The 17,895-nt window shown below is 39.7% G+C and overlaps 1 protein-coding gene across 3 annotated transcripts in view; it reads left to right on the top strand.

The window, feature by feature from the left end:
* LOC111218336 (myocyte-specific enhancer factor 2A-like) overlaps nucleotides 1-17,895 on the top strand; it is a 44,519-nt gene that overhangs the window by 19,088 nt on the left and 7,536 nt on the right. For 2 of the 3 annotated variants that reach the window (XM_022740598.1, XM_022740606.1), the window contains exons 3-7: nucleotides 3,971-4,174; nucleotides 14,891-15,025; nucleotides 15,498-15,714; nucleotides 16,171-16,224; nucleotides 17,648-17,814. In XM_022740598.1, the coding sequence (XP_022596319.1) occupies nucleotides 3,971-4,174; nucleotides 14,891-15,025; nucleotides 15,498-15,714; nucleotides 16,171-16,224; nucleotides 17,648-17,814 (777 nt within the window). Of the gene's footprint in view, nucleotides 1-2,194; nucleotides 2,275-3,970; nucleotides 4,175-14,890; nucleotides 15,026-15,497; nucleotides 15,715-16,170; nucleotides 16,225-17,647; nucleotides 17,815-17,895 lie in introns of those variants that run through there. The other variant, XM_022740614.1, reaches the window with a different exon arrangement.

Raw genomic sequence — 17,895 nt, 5'->3', positions numbered from 1 at the left:
CAGTTGGAGGCAATATTTTAAAAGTAGCCCTGTACATTTTTCAATAGAAAGATCAAATATTATATGGATGTGATGTGTAAGTACTGACAGGTTCAGGAAGACTTTGCGAAGGGATCCCTCAAGGAACCTTCTGCATATCCCCTATAGTTTCGATGTAAAGACCTCTTAAAGATTCTTGTTAGCTGTGTTACTTTCTGAGAGTGCAGTGGTCACAGCTGGTGGCGAGGGCAGTAATTTGGGGTTAGCTGGGTCCAAACGGCACCCTGTCATTAGCAGGGTGGGTCAGCGTTAGGGACACACAGTGGCCTTCTCTCCTCACAGTCTCCTCGCTCAGCCACACTGCTGCCCACTGGAATCCCTCTCTGTCTGTCTCCTCTATATATATCACCTCCAGCAGCACAACAAATACCAGCCTGTCTGGAAGGAAAGCGCAGGCTCTGGAAATAGGGATGTGGCTGGAAAGTAAATATCTGGGATGATGTTTATATTTGATGTTTGGTTGTCTTGGCTGGAGCATTTTTAGATAGACACTGCTTTAGCTGTTGGGTGTGCACTATCACTGGAGCCTGCTGTATATTTAGTTTCTTGCACTCTATTTTGGGAAGTTGGCTTGTTCTCGTTTTATCTGTCAAGTGCATCAAGTGTTTTTAGCAGTTTTTCCTCTTTTCTTGAAGTATCACACTATTACACACTCTGCAGATTATATGGTGGCGACATGACTGTAGTAGAAAGATGCACCAGCGATACACCATCGACCTGCACACACATATTCTAAAAGAGGAACCCGGTAGTTCTTCTTTATCTCTTTTCACCAAAATATATTTGCAAGTCACGCCCGAGAAATAATGAATATAATTAAAAACTTTGTTAAAGAGGAAACTGACTTTTCTGCCAACAAAAGTTAACTGTTCTTGGAACCATAGTGAGAACTGTAGCGTCAATTTTACCACTATCATCTAATCTAGTTACTGTAGTGAGATGCAACATTTATTCAGTGAGAACTGTTCCAAAATGTTTCTGGCATTAGTGCAAATGTTCAGCTTGGTTGAATGTGAACTTGGTTCTGGCCTTTGGTTCCTAACTGGAACATGTGATGTTTCAGGAGCTCCAACATCTTAGACCCTTCAAAAACAAATCAAACCATCCTGGAGACAAATGACATCATATCATCCCCATTGGGAAAATGTTGAAATATCTTAAGAAGACTATAGTTTTATGGCCAAAAAGGATAATAAATCACTTATTAACGGGATAGCGTTCTCTCCCTGGCTTTCTGTGGTAGAGAATATATATAAAGCCACAGTGCTCTCATGCATATAATGGTACTTGCAACAGTTCCCTGGATAAAAGCCTCTAAGTGGGGATGGAGAGCAGCTGTAAGATACTGGGTTCCACACATTAAAATGCTTTGGCTTACATCGCCCACGCTTTACACCGTGCATATGTCAGTTATCTGACATATAGGCCGACAATGATTAGGAAAGGAAAGGCAAATTTATTTGTCTGGCACATTATCATACACAGAGGTCATTTAGTGTGCTTAACAGAAAATAAAAAAAGCTTAAAAATAGAAGTAAAAAGCATAATAAGAAAACAGTATAAAACACAGATTATAAAATAGATAATATTTAATTAAAGTGCAAGATTAAAAGATTAAGTTAGCAGTGGAGAAAAGAGCAATTTTTAGCTTCTTTTTAATGCCAGTAACAGTTTGGGCAGATTTGATCTCCATTGGGAGCTGGGTCCAGCAGTGGGCAACATAGTGGTTGAAAGCCATTTCACCCTGTTTAGTTTTAGTTCCAGCTCCTGCAGATCCTATAGACCTGTTAGGCTTATGTACATTGAATATTTCACAAATATATTTAGGGGCCCAGACTATGACTTGTAGACAATAAGTAAAACTATAAAATCAATTCTGTATCTGACTGAAAGCAAGTGCCAAGACCTGAGAACTGGTGTGATTGCTCTTTTTTCTTAGTTTTAGTTAGAACCCTAGCAGCAGCATTAATGGAAGCATCTCATGTCCTTCTTTGCAAGGACATCGATGCTCAGACATTACAGACTGAGGAGACATTTCTGTGACCAGTGAATAACCAGTGATGGTGAGGAGGTGCCAGGAGAGCCTATGGAGGAGCTTGAATGTTCATTTCAGGAGCCTGTAAGAGCAAGAGGAGCAGAAAGCTACAGGAGAGGAGTGGGTGATTTCTACTGAACGGATAAGATGTGTGAAATGCACACACACTTGCTTGACAAACCACTCTGCCAGTCTGATTAGTAGGTACCTGCTCTTCCCAACCTCTCTTCCAAGTTATGTTTATAGAATAATTTATACTTCTCCTCAGTGAATTACATTTGGCAAAACACTAACTCAAAACCTTGGTCGAAACTGAAACTGGAAAAACTGCTTTTTGATGATCAAGTGTGGATTATATTGTGTATCTTCTTAGAATGCAAATGACTGTGCCCTGCTAAATGGTGTCCATGTTTTTGTTGAACCTGACTGTTTTCTGGGTGCAGTTGTTGCTAATGTTTTGAAAAAATTAAGACTCTTACCCTCATCACCTACAACTGTTATGGTGCCTTTGAGCAAGTACCTGAACTACCAGCTGCTTCAGAAAAAACTGACCTGTGACCTGCAGAGCTGTGAACATTTGGAAACGTGAGAACATGAATTTGGCAGGCGGGGACCGCATGAAATACACCTGTTACTCAACACTTCTAGAAATCTTGGCGGTGTGAGAAGATGTGAGAGTCAGAAGGAAGTTTATGGAGATGATATGAGTCAGGATCCCAGAAGCTGGATGGAAGATGCATTCAGGTGACTCACTGCAGGGAGTTAGCTACACACCAAAAAAGGGATGAAAGCATGATCGATGAGTGACCTGTGGGTTGTATGTGGGTTTGATATGAGCTGTAAATGGTCCACTCCGAACAATGCATTTCAGATAAAATGTAGAGGTGCATGTCATGGTTTAGGGGAACATGGTTGCTTCATTTTAGATATCACAGTGCAATATAATACTGTCTGCTTGGAGGTTTGCTTTATATTGGGAGGGTTCAGTCACATTATTATGAATTTACAAGGAATATGATGACTGCGAGGTAACACCTAAGGATGAACACCTTGATAGTACTCATTAAGGGTGGGGAAACATTACTGAGTTGCTTTACCCACCCACATTTCCCATCCATTCAATAAGTGGCATTCCATTGGAAACAAATTTCCAGGATATTGCCACCCTCTTGGGGGAGTTCAGTTTCAGAACCCATCTTCTTGAGCCACTTCTTCCCTCCTCATTCCTCTCCCTCTCTGTGTGGCATGTTTACATAATGTATTTTGTACTGATGTTCATTAACTTGCATTGCCCCTATCAAATTAACAAATAAATAAATAAGTTCTTGAAATGAAACATAAATGTCAATGCAAATGTGTGTTAATATGACACATTTGACTCAGATTAGAGGCTGCAGTGGAACCTGCCCTTTTTGCCATTAAGCTATTTGGATTTCATCACCTAAAAAGCAATTTTTACATCCACATGTAATCTGGGATGACAAAAATGCTCAATTACACTGTGATCTGATGTTCAGAAAGTTTTACTCTGGTTGAACTCTGACATCACTCCATTCTGGGAGATTTATGTCTCTAAAACATTTCAAATTTGTGTTTTCTGCACAGTTTACAGCACTGATCCCAGTTCACAGAAAATATTTTGGAGACACTCCTTTGCCCATTTAACATTTTGTATATCTTCCACCTTGACATCTTTTTTATACAAACAATTAAGTCTTCTTGTATTAGGATTTGCTTGAGGTGATAGAATGAAGAGGAAATGATGATCAGCTGATCATACTTTCAAAATAACTGAAAAATGCAATCAGTTCTACAGCTACAGCTTTGCATGTAAACTCCTTGTCTGAGTGGATATTTGAAGGAAACTAGACTGATCCTCTGCGTCTGTCTTTCTAGGTGACGTTCATGAAGAGGAAGTTCGGTCTGATGAAGAAGGCCTACGAGCTGAGCGTTCTGTGTGACTGTGAAATCGCCCTCATCATCTTCAACAGCTCCAACAAGCTGTTTCAGTACGCCAGCACCGACATGGACAAAGTCCTACTGAAATACACCGAGTACAACGAACCCCATGAGAGCAGAACCAACTCTGACATTGTAGAGGTGGGTGGTGGTCGTGCCATAATGTCAGCGCTGGTGTTGTAATTGGGAAAACATATTGCATTGGGCAGGGTCTTATTCATGTCCAGCCTGACTTTGTAGAGAAAATGTGGACTTCCCTCTTCCTCTTTGTGTGGGTGAACCATTACATTTATTGTGCTTTTTCAGTGTAAGGCAAGGTATGACAAAATTATTTGTATAGCACATTATCATACACTGAGATCATTCAATGCGCTTAACAGAAATATAAGAAGCATAAAAAATAATAGCATAATAAGAAAACAGTATCAAACACAGATTATAAAACAGATAATATGTAATTAAAATGCCAGATTAAATGATTAAATTAAGCCAGAGGAGAATAGAGCCGTTTTTAGCTTCTCTTTAAAGCCAGTTACCATGATCACTGAAACTAAGATCCCCAGCCATGATTACACCGAGGTTTTCAACATGAGCGAAGTCTTTAATGCTTTAGACTCCAGGTAGGCACTGAATTGCAACCTTCCTTCTTTGTTCCCAAATAGTACTATCTCAGTCTTGCCTTTATTTAACTGAGAGAAGTTTTGTTGCATCCAGCCATTCACTTTTCAAGGCAGAGACACAAAGAGTCAGTGTTGTCTGTTTTGAGTGACAGCTAAATGCCTACATGCCTAATCCAGCAACCTCTGTCATTTGATGGTTTTAAAGAGTGTATTCATGCCAGGGGAATATATAGATGACACTAGACAAGTGTTCTGTTTCTCTCCAGTAGAGAGCAAATACAGAGAAAGAAAAAAACAGTAGAAATGATAGAGAAGAGGAAAAGAGAGAGGGAATAAAATAAAGACTTGGAGAAACACAAAACCAGAGAGCTCATAAGAGAGGGAAAATTCTTGAAACTGTAAAACACTATTGAGGATTTACACTCAAACTCTTTACTTTCTGAAAATCCGTCAATATTTGTTATGAAAGCTCTGATGCTGTTAGCATCCATTTAGAGGATTAAGGAAGGAAATGACTGCAGCTTGTGCTTTAGAAGGATGAATTCCTAGAAAGCATAGTGACTCAGGATTCAGCAGAACTGGTCCAGCTGTGTCTGCCTTCAGTGCTCTCTGTATTAAGCGTTAACTCACTCCAGTTGTAGCAGGCCTACTGGAGAACATAAATATTTTCAGTGATAAGATCAAGCCATCCGCCCATTCTGTGGGCTCCTGCAGCGTCATCAGTACTGTGACGCTGGCAGTGTTGCATCATGGTCCTTGAGCAGCCCTAGCCTGTCCCTCACAGCACGTACTCATTGCTGCTGCCATTAAAAATGAATGGTCATCTTGACTCATGTTCTGGCTGTTTATGTAAGCTTCTAATGCGTGTCTGCCTTGCTGAGAGCCTGTATTTACTGCTTCCACCCATCCTCCTTTACACACACACAGCAGGGCTGTACCAAATACAAACTGAGTGTAAAGGAAGCTTAACTTCCCAAATTAACTGTTTGTTTTCAAAAATGCCTCTTCCCACTTCCTGAAAAAGAGAGAAGCTTCAATGTTTCAGGGGGAGTCCAGTTTTCCATCTGCTCAGTGTCCTCTATCTTACCACATTCACAGACTCTTAACCTTCCTAAGTAAATCTAACATTGTTTCTCAGGAGGAATTAGGTAATTATAGGGCTGAAAATAAAAAGAAATTGAAGTAAATACAGGCTTAGGGATGAACAGAAGCTGATTTCATCCTCTAATACAGTGGTCTCCAACCTTTTTTACTCTGAGAGCTACTTTAACAAAATAAAAGGGGCTCCTAACATCTTATATTACTGGTTACATTTATTCACATATTATATCAAAACACTCCAACTGATCTCCAAACCAAATCAGATTAATAATCAAATATCAATATCAAAAATTCACATTTTGTACCAAAAACATCTGAAACTTACATCAGTGTCAAAGAGTCATGATTTTAGTCAAACCTAAACACACAGACATGACACCACTGCAAATAAACGTCTGCCTAGAAATCAGAGAAAGAAGAAGCTCCTTAGTGAGTAATCCAGTGATAGTTCTCAGTACATACAATGGTAGCTACATAACAAACAAGAGCTTAAAATAGATAATTCAGTACATTTAATTTCACAAAATGTCACCAAACATGGGCTGAAAAAAATGGGGCTCAAATTGAAGCCCACAGTTTAACTCACTTAAAAGTTTATATATGTTCTTTTATTTAGAAGAGTTGCTATCACTGCATGTCGCCTACAGCATATGTGAGGTAAACAAACTTGACAGTGTAACTCATTTGACTGACAACAGGGGGGTGTGTTTGTGTATTTCATTTAGTTGCATTTGGAGTAGATTTACAGAGTGAAGTTGTGCTGCTTAAAGTTTTTACTATGCGCCCATGGTTCGTACGTATTATATTCTCAGAACCTTCTGGTGAGCTACTGGTAGCTCACGAGCCGGCTGTTGGAGACCCCTGCTCTAATATGTGGTGATAGCAGTGGTTGAGGTTGCATCATTGATATTGCCCATAATGACTCTAAATAAAATAATCATGTCTATTGTCCTGATAAACCACACGCAGACATCTGTACCAGCTCTGTAGCCTTTAGCCAGGCTTTATTTGCCTAAATTAAGCCCTTTGTTTTTTTTCCCACAAATGTCACGCAGATAAACAACCTGGTTAAAACAAAACCTGGATAGTGGGAGGTTGCTCTTTTACATATGGGTCGGTCCATCTGCAACATTTAAGCATGGAATTTGACTATGTGTAAAATAACACCGCACTGGCTGCAACAGAAAACACCTGTCACCAGGGACCGGCAGAAAGATTCTGTGGGTTCATTGTTGTTGTTTGATGAAACATGATGTTTGCTGATGATTATCTCTCCACAAACAAACACACAACAGCTCACAGGTTTCTTTGTCACACACAGGCAGCCTTCACAGGAGTGCTACCACATTCACCATAAACTTTGTCTCTTTACTTTGTTTAAGTATGTTTTACAGTCAAATTGAAATTTGCATTCTACTCACTTTTTGTGTAAGGAAATGTAAACTATTTCTAAAGGGGGATAAATTCCCTTTAGGGCATAATTGTGGAAGCAGTGGATAGACCTTTCCAATGGCATTGGCTGACTTAGAGCCAATGATGCTATGCATGCTAACTTAACTACTTAGCTGCTGTGTTAACTCAGCTGTTGGGGTGTGTTGCCGACCTGAGAAATACTGTAGAGCTTGAAAGTGATAAGACAAAGCATTTTTTCCTCTTTTCAACAAGTTCAAAAAGCTATCCTAACGTGTTTTTAAAGGAATACTTTGATGTCTGGGGAAATGCACTTAGTTGTTTTCTTGCAGCGTTAGATGCGGAGATTGAAACCACTCTTATGTCTGTATGGTAACAGCAAAGAAATACTAATATGTTAATGATCTTTAAAACTGGTGGAAGGTGGCTTTGGTTACCTTCTGGACAGAGACAGGCTAACCATTTCTCCCGTTTCCAGTCTTAATTTGCGCCACGCTTAAAGTTAACTGGATTCTGGCTGTACAGATATAAGAGTGGTATCAATTTTCTCATCTGACTTTTGGCAAGAAAGTGAATCTCAAACTATTCTCTTAAGCTGCTTGTCCCTTTACAACATTCAACACTTGGGAGTGTGACTCAGAATACCAAGCTAGCAAGCTAGGCTAACTAGCTTACTCTGATAAATGGAAGCTTAGCTTAACTTGCCATTGTTAGGGATTGATTCCTATTAGATGTAACGTTTTATTTACGTTATTTCAACACAGCTGCACACTCAGTGTTTTGATTGTCCCATAGTATAGAGTGCTACAGGAATGAGTCCTAAAACCTGGAAATTAGCTAGCATCTTAGCATAAATCAAACTACAAGTTGGAAGTCATGCAATGTTGTTGTAGTTTGTTTATAGCCTCATATTAGCTTTTTACTTCTGGCGATTGTATTTAGGCTTCAAAAATCATAAGTTGGTGTTCATTTGTGAAGATATTGTGCTGAACAAAATGTGTTAGTATCATAAACTTTTGTTTGTCACAGAGCTTTTATTCTGCAGCAATCCAAAAGCCAATGTAGCCATTGGCGTTTTGTAGAAGTAACCAGGGTGATGCTAACTACAAAAATACGTCTTCCCTGTGGCGCTCTATACAAAGCACATTTTGCCATGTGCCACATGGGTCCAGTTGAGGCAGATGGCACATGACCAGACTGTCACTGTCAACATGTAGTGATTTGAATCGCAACACGGTGTAACTTACAGGGTCATGGAATAATGGGAGTGCTCCAATCACAGATGGCACTAAGTGCTAACAGTGTTGAAATTGAAGCAAAACACCAAACTATTTTTAGTGTCTGTCCACACCGATTTCCACCAATCAAGTTATTGTCAGTTGGGTAAGTCATAACCATGGATGGTTTCTTAGCAAAACTGTTTGACTTTAAGCAGTAGATTCTTTTGAAACACACTCTACAGATCTATGTCCATATGGAGGAGATAAAAGTGTAATGTCAACCTGAAACAAAGGTGGAAGCCAGGAATGGTGATCTGCCAGCTATAACAACTACAAAGTCCCAACCGGTCAGCTAATCTCACAAACAGATTACTTTTGTCATAATAATGAGACAGGTTTGTGTGCTGCAGACTTTAGTTTCAACAATAACAGAGCAGCCGTCCAAGGTATGCAGTGCAGTCATTTTAGCCTGCAGAGCCCAGAGATGAATGAAAGCCATAACAGAAAGTGAAAACTACAATACACTGAAATGCAGACACTGTGGCATACAGCGCAGTGGTTGCTCTGGTTTAGTTCTGTATGGTAGCATGGCTCATTAAAAAAAACAATCTGTGGAAACTGTATGTGGATTGGCCTTTGAAAGTGTGTGAGCTCAGCTTATCGCTGCCAGAGATGTGTCGAATCGCATCTCAAACACTCCCTTGTCTGCACTATTCTTAGCCTATAGGACAATCACCCGACTGGAAGAGACTCACTCCATGGTAAGAGGGAGCCTTATTTTATCTTTGATGCCGCCCCAACAGCAACAAGGCATCACCCTCATATGTTAAGATGCTTAATGTTGCAGCCCGTGCCTCATGGTGGCAATGATCCAGATGCCTTTGGTGATCCACTAAATCCGACTTTGACATTTGAGATGATAAGGAGACACACACTCTCAGATCCCCCAGCAGACACTTTAAGATAGTCTTCAGTTCCCAGACATGATGTAGTGGTTTAGACCAGCATCTGTGGAGCCACATATAGCCATATGGGTCTCAGACCAAATCCCTCTAGACACTCCTTTCCTGGGTCTACGCTGTGTCCCACGCTGTCCACTGTCCTTTCTCTAAAGAAAACAACTTTTTTCACAGGAGTTGGAACTGTAAAACTACCTGAGTATGTTGTGAAACATATAAGAAACTTGGGGGATCACATGATTGGTAACAGCTGTCCTCGAGAAAAAAAAAAAAAAAACTCCTTATTTTGCTTGTAAGGTCAAGCTGAGTTCACACATGAATCAGAGAATGGCTGTAGAGTAACAAACTCCTGATGCTGAGTAACTGAAGACTTTCCATCTGCTGTTTTTTCTCGTCCTGTCGTTAATAATAACAATGATTGCTGAGTTATTATAAGACTTGTTCTGGAGTTCTGTCATCTAACTTTAATATCTATGATGAATACCTTCACCTGCAGGTATTTCACAGGTTATGATTGCAATCAGACGGCCAGAGATTGATCAGTCCTGTATCTTTTTCTGTTTGTTTCATTTCACATGACAGACATAAATGTGAACCATTGAAAGCAGAGATGAATATTTAAACACTTCATCGCTTCTTGTTTACACAGATACATTCCAGTGTTGGCAGACTATTATGTGATATCTCATTTCCAGGTTATGTATGACAGCACTTCCCTGTGGTAAGCTCGTGGTAAAAAATGATACTTGATACTGTGGTGCTTTACTGTAGCAAGGGAAGGGTCTTTGATCTTAGTTAATGAATGGCAAATAGTACAATATAAACTGTATATTGGAATTCAGAACTATGTGTCCCAGCTGACTTGTGACTGGCAGTTGATGGGTAAGGGTCTTTTTCCATCACCTTGTTTGTTTGAATGTGTCCATATTATCCATATTGTACAGAATTTTCAAATCACTGATGCATAATTCATTCTCCACCTGTCATTTTGACTGATAATTGCTGGCACTGCTTCACAGGGTACCTTCCTGTAATTAGACCAAATGGCATAATTATCAATTGAAGGGTCCAACACGCAGGCAGGTCGACAGGTTGAGGGAAAGCTTGTCCTGAACTGAACAAGCCAAACACTGCGTGTTTCCATTGGAATTTTAAACTGTCTGGTAACTAGAGCGAGGAAACGAACAACCGTTGAATTGAGCAGGAATTGAGCGTGTGACTTTGTAAGTGGTCACCAGTTGTTAAAGTGGAGTTTCAGGCCTTTGGTGAAAATAGACTCGCAAATGTGTGTTTAAAGCATCTAATAACTACTAGTGTCTGGGAATGCAGAGGACATGTGGTGCAGACAGTCAGCTGGCCGCGGTGTCGGCCTGTCAGTCTATCCTTTTCACGCCATCATGTGTAATGTAATGAGGAGCAGAGATGAGATGATGGATACCAGAGAGGTGATGTCACCATCCAGACATGATGTTGGTATGATTTGATTTTTTTTGCAGTGACTCCTGGACTGTACCAAGGTCCAGGTGCTACAGACTTACATCCATCAATTCAATCCAACCATATTCTAAACCAATCATCTTTCTAAACCACCTGAGCAATGCCAAGTCCATGCTTGGCTTCATTTTATTTACAGCGGGAATTATATATATATTTTTTTTTTAATATCACACAATCTTCTGCTACAATTCACTGCTGATATAATTCACATTTGTGTATTAACAATAAACATGTATAATGTGAAATCTGCTTGTAATGATAAACCCACAGAGAATTATCAGCCAACTGAACCATTCAGTGTCTTTTAGCGCATTGTTTTGGTGTTACGGCCTATAACTTCACTGTTTTGATTAACTCTCATCAACCTTGTTTCCTGTCACAGCAGGCAGATTTATCCAGCAAAAAAAAAAAAATAAAATCCCACTGTATGATAGACAGACAAAGTTTGCGATTAGCTGGTGAACATAGTGGAGCATTTAGCAGCTAAATAGGCAGATATTTCCTTCAGGAGCTAAAAGCAGAGTAAATATTGGAGCATTAGCCGAAGACATGACTGAATGAATGCTAACGTTGCTCTGTTGCATGTTATCAAGTTCATACCAATTTGAGATGATAGTCTGTCGTTGTTGTGTTAAAAGATATGTTGCTTTTTTTCATTTAAACCTTCAGATTTGGATATTCAAACAGCCAACATCCAGTCACAGGCTGACTTCTCTAACTTGCTTCATGTATAGTTCACCTCACAAACTAACTTTTCTAAACATACGACTTGCTATCTACCTCTTATAATTTATCTATGGTATGTTACATAACACATTATACAAAATGTATCAAGAAAAAAAAATCTGTGACAGATACTCAAAAACTAACCAACTCACAGTTTTATGATAATGTACAGGTAATGCATGTTGTGTTGATAGAGCATGGGCAGAGCTATCACATGAGAGATATAGTTAAAGATGTGATGTAAAGAAACTTTTATGATCCCATGACTAAATTATCATCTAATCATGAGTGGGATATTGATGTAAGGATGTACACATGTTATGATATGAAGAGATAAGCTGTTTAATAGAAAGTAAAGAAGAGACAAAGAGGATGAGTAGCATTTTACTTTCACATATATTAAAAATGATGATTGCTTAACTTTTGTCAAAGCCTCTGTGGTTTGAGGTTCTGCATAATTCTAGTTAATGTCACAAATTTCAGTTTCACATCATTTTTTCCACCTCTTTACATTTTTATCTGTCACAAGAATACTATGCTTATACTTAATTGTTGTTTATGATTGACGATGCCTCTATAAGGGACCTGAGCTGATGTTAAGCTCAGGTTCTTCCTTCCTGAGAGCAGCATTTTCTTTCCCAGGATGGTCTTTCTGTCGCACTGTGGCTATTTGTGAAAGCTGCACTGCTCACAGTAACATGAGCCTCTATAGACAGAGGCGTTTGTGCTAATGAATCTCATTTGACGGCTAAATCTCTGTGATTAACAGCCAACTCTTTGCCTTTTATTTCCCACCCTGCACCATTATAAACACCCAACCAAACCCCAAGTTGTTTCAGGCCTGCTATAAAAATATCTGCTTACTCCAGTCCACTGTGTTTAAAAGGCTGATGTGAATGTCGATGAGTAAGTGGAGTGTGATGTGGAGCAGCATCTCTCCAGAGGAAAACTAGATGTATAATGTCTGTACCACTCAGACCAGCTTTTTGTCTGTAACGTCATAACGTCAAACACACTGTCAGAGCAATGTACAGTCCATGTAGGTAGCTGTTACACTACTATACATGCAAAACATAAATGCTAGGAGGCAATTATTGCGATTTATAGAGCACTAAAAGTCAGATCAGTAACACCCAGAGAATAATTAGGTGAGTGGTTCAGTGTCTCAGTTAAGAGCATTTAACCATTTGACCTTACTCAGACTCAGACTAATTGTATGTCACGCCTCCTATAGGTCAAACTGTCCTGATTACTGAGTTGGTACAGTTAGATAGAGAAGAGGTTTATTCCTCATAGCAGACTGAGTAAAGAGCTTTACCGTGTAGCCGAAACTGTGAAGAACAGTTTTCAGATTTATTTATTTTAACCATAATCATCAACTTTAATAAATATTGTTTCTATTGTTGAGTATTATATTGATGGCCATAGCTCTGTGATGCTGTACTTATGCACAGCTGTGAGCTAAATGCTAAAGTCAGCATGTTAACATACTTACTAATTAATAGTGTAATAGTAACTTAGCATGTTAGCATGCCAACGTCTGTTAATTAGCATTAAACATAAAGTACAGCTAAGACAGATGGCAATGCCATCAGGTTTAGTTATGCTGATATTTGGTTATTAGCCAAACTACTGGACAAATTAAAATTTTGGCCCGATGATGGAGCTACATAGAAAGTCAGGGGATCACCAAAGTTACCACAATTTATCCAGAGGGGACATGACTGTGTTTACCAAATTTCCTTTCCCACATGTTAATGTCAAACAAATGTTGGTTGACACATATGGAGTAGTGTGGATGGCAGGAGGAAATGTAGGAAAAGAGATGCGTTATAAAACTAAAACCTAATAGTGTGGGTGTAACCTTAGAGGGGATCACCAAAGTAATTAGGATTCTCCATTTGGGGATGTAGAAATATTTACCCAGATAAGTTTTACCAGCTGGTGGTGCTACATGAGCAGTCAGGGGATCAACAAAGTCATGAGGATATGTCCTCTGTGGCCCCTGAATGCCTTTAACCAGCATCCCACCAATCTATCTAATAGATGTCGAGGTATTTCATCCTGGACCACAGAAGTGGACAGACTGACAAACTGACAAACTGACAGACAGACTTTGCCATTCCTAGAGCCATGCTGCTGGTGTGGCTAAAAATTAAACAACTACAAGGGCACTCATAGAGTGCAGACCTCTGCCATGGTTAGTGTCAAACAACATACACCAGACTTTAGAGAAAAAAATTCAAATTCATAGTAAATGATCTGCATCATCCCCCAAAATTTAATGGGTTCTTCCCTGGCCTATGCCCCATCCCTCCACCAAGTTCAGTGCAAGTCAGTTCATTACTTTTTGCATAATCCTGCTTACTAACAAACAAACAAACAAGCAAGTAAGCAAACACACAGACATGGTTGAAAACATAACCTCATTATTGTGCTTTATTTTCTACATTACCAGCTCTATGCTTTCAGTCTGTGACTGTTGTTAATGGATTCTCCAGAGAAACACTCAGATAATTAAATGCTCGACAAACGTGAATTAAATCAGCCATTGGTTGGTTCGCCTGCAAAGTCATTGGAAACATTTTTCCAAATAAAAAATAAATAATGTGTAATGAAGCAAACACCGGCTACTTTTCGTAAAGCTTTTTCAAGTGATGAACACATTAGAGGCATTTTACCACAGAATAAAAATATGTTTACACATCCACACTGATTTAAGAATGAAAATAAGGATCTTATCTGGACTGTATTTACACAACTACAGGAATGTAAATATGGCCTCGGCGGTAGGGAAGTATCTGTATTTTTGGAACCTCTTGAGAATCAGATCTGGTTTCTAGTCTCGTTAGTGGTTAGTTGTCCTTCCTGCTCTTTAACCACATATTGAATGGGGACCAGCCAGAACCATACACATCCTGTCTGCAATACCTCAGCTTGTGACAGGGACAAATGTTATTATAGAGAAATAATGAATTATTGCTATGTTACATGTTCAAACAGTTTTGTGTCATCTGGACTCTTTTGCATCTGTAACAAACCTCTTTGTGAAAATAGACTTTACTTAGACAGAATTAATTTAAAAATTCAAATACATTTGTAAATCATTGTAAACAAGCTGGTTTAGTTCTCTACTGTAGAACATAAGTAAACTTCCTCCCCTCAGTAGTCAGCCTGCCGCTCTCTGTGGCTTTATTGTGAATCTCAACTACAGGACACTGTAAGCTGTACCAAAGACTTGTGGATGTGTTTGTAATTTCTCTTTCGTTTTAATCATTTTTTCTCTAAACTTGCCTTCCTCACGTGTGCTTATTTCACCCACAGGCTTTGAACAAGAAGGAGCACCGAGGCTGTGACAGCCCTGATGGTGAGGCCTCCTACGTCCTCACCCCCAATACTGAGGAGAAATACAAGAAAATCAATGAGGAATTTGACAACATGATGAAGAGTCATAAAATCGTAAGCTGCATTTTAAGTTTCTTGTTCTCAGTTTTCGTTTGCTCTCACTTTTCACAACTTAAAACTAACACAGATCACAGCCTTGTTTATTAATGCCTTAAGGACTTTAACCTGTTGGCTTTTCCCACCCACATTTTCTCTGCAGGGACTTGAACTTTCCAATCTTATATCTGTTTAACTTTCTTTTTTGCATCTTACCCACAGGCTCTGATACTTTATTTTAGATTTGATGGAAATTTTCTTCCATCTTTTTAGTTTAAACATTATGTGGGGCAAAAGGCCATATTCATATCATTCAGTCATTAATCATGTGTTTGACCCCTGTGTAACCACTCTGAGCAATGGTGATGTACCCACTGAAACAAACACATAAAGTAGGATGTAGAAAAAACAACAGATGAAAAACAATTCAGTCATTGATTAGCAACTCAAATATTACTCAACATGCCTCTCTCTGCCGCTGTCTCTCTAGTCCACAGGCCTTCCACAGCAGAACTTCATGCATTTGGCACCAGGCAGCATGCCGTACAGCCCCGGTGCAGGAGGAGGAGGAGGAGGAGGAGGAGGTGTGACTTCCCAGGCTTTAGCTGCAGCCACAGCAGCTCTGGCTGACAGCGGGATCCTCTCGTCACATCACACACACCTCCACAGAAACTCTCCACAAAGACCTCCCAGCACTGGAAATACAGGTGTGTGCATGTGGCTGTGCTTACTGTAATATTCCAGTGTAAGACATGTAACAACATATTTGCATTGCTCTTTGATGACTAAACTCATTGTTAAAATTCTGTCCTGATAGCTGCATTCAGAGTGCATTCGTGTTTTCCCTGTGAATGTTGTGAGTGACAACATGTTTGACAAAAGGGCAGTGTGTCTGTATTTACTTTATGGGAAAACATGTACCAGACAAAATAGATAATGATCTTGAAATAGGGACAGAGAAGGGCAAGCGCATGATTCAGTCGACCATTAAAGCCAAAATATTAGTTACATATCAGTGGTTACAGGACACAAACTGGTAGAAAAAGAAATCAAGTATAACTGATTTGTATGCAATGTGTGTGTGTGTGTGTGTGTGTGTGTGTGTGTGTGTGTGTGTGTGTGTGTGTTTGTGTGTGTGTGTGTGTGTGTGTGTTTATCTTCAGGTGGCCTGCAGGGCAGTTCTGATCTGGCTCTGCAGAATGGATCTGGACCAGCTGGTACGTAAAGTATCTTACAGGGGTCTTACAAACAAACTCCAACATATAAAGGACATGCACACTGACACACAGATCACTGTTTTGATCTGAACTGTGATGAGTAGGAGGAGGAGGAGGAGGAGAAGGAGTATTTTACCACCAGGTAGAGTCTGAGCTGACTTCAGTAATCACCAGTCACATCTGCTGGGTGGACTGGGTGGAGAATCAAGGCTTCTCAAAGGGGGAAAATCCTCTCCTCTCCTCTCCTCTCCTCTCTCCTCAGGCTGATGTAGACAGACAGGATGTAGGCTGACAGTCTCTTAAACATCCTGTCAGCCTACATACATCACACCATTTCACTACAAACTCCACAATGCCCCAATTCTCTGGACTACACACATGCTGTACCCAGCAACCTCCCTGATAGGGCTTTACCTGCTATAACCTTTCTCTCTTTCCCTCCCTGTTCTGTGGCTGCCAGTCTGCAGTTATGTTCAGTGTCCAACGACTCAGCCCAGTTACTGTGGGGAAATCTGCTTTTTCATAACCATGTACAACCAAGTACTGTGCCTGACTACAAGTACATAAATGTTTCACATTCTCCTTCTCATAGTATTATATTTCATATTGTACTGTTTTATTAAAATTGTGCTGTGAGCTTTAAAGACATCTAGTGGTGGGATTTTCTGAGATCACTGAGCAGAGAATATTGTACCAAAACATTTATAAGCCTTCAAATGTACACCCGCTACATATGAAGAACCAGAGCATTTATTACTATTAATAATGATAATAACATTTTACCTAAAGTAAATTATTTTTGTCAAATTTACTGCTGTAAGATTTTTGGTGAAAAATTATCCAATAGCAGTTTTGGCTTAAAGGCCAGTGAAGGCATCTGTGTTATTCCAAGAATCTGGATGCACCTCAGTGTCATTTCTGCTGGTTCATCAGCTGTTTTTGTCTTTGATGTTGGGTCTTCAGCCCTCACTGCTGTCTGTCCTCCTTACAGACTATCCTCGCTGTCATCTCCGTCCCAAAACAGCATGGCTCATATGAGGGCTGCTATTATGTAATGTCAAGAGCAAGAAAGATCAATTATTCATTGTTATCTTTTGTATAATATATAGCTGCGCTTTCTTCATTCTCCACTCAGAGCTTGGTGGTGGACAATTTTGTTTTTAAAACACTTTCTAAATCTTCAAATATTTCTAAACTTGGGCTAGACACACTGTACTTTTCACTAAAAGAAAAGATTACAAGAGGCTCTGCAAAAATATCCCTTGCACGGAGTTACAGACCAAACATTCACTGTGACTCCTCGACCATTTAGATAAGCTCATATTCTCTATCAATCAGAAGGTCAAGCTGTCAGTCAGTTCTTCTGGGATTTCCTTACCTTCAGTCCTAAAATGTCCATGTATTTTTCTATTTCTCTGTTCAGTAAATGGTTTTGTGGGTTCACCTGGTGGAAGCAGTTTGGGGAAGATCATACCACCCAAATCTCCTCCTCCTCCTCTTCCACCGTCTGGGAACAGCCTGATCCCGACCAGCCGCAAGACTGACCTCCGAGTGGTCATCCCCCAGTCTAAAGGAATGATGCAAACACTGGTAAGTGTGTGTTTGCTTTGTATATTTATTATCTCAAATGTTATTAACAAAGAGGAATATAATTTTTTAACCTGATACTTA

The sequence above is a fragment of the Seriola dumerili genome, unplaced genomic scaffold, assembly GCF_002260705.1.
Source record: "Seriola dumerili isolate Sdu_G_001 unplaced genomic scaffold, Sdu_1.0 BDQW01000003.1, whole genome shotgun sequence".
NCBI classification, from domain to species: domain Eukaryota; kingdom Metazoa; phylum Chordata; class Actinopteri; order Carangiformes; family Carangidae; genus Seriola; species Seriola dumerili.
This window is presented reverse-complemented; position numbering and strand designations above follow the sequence as displayed.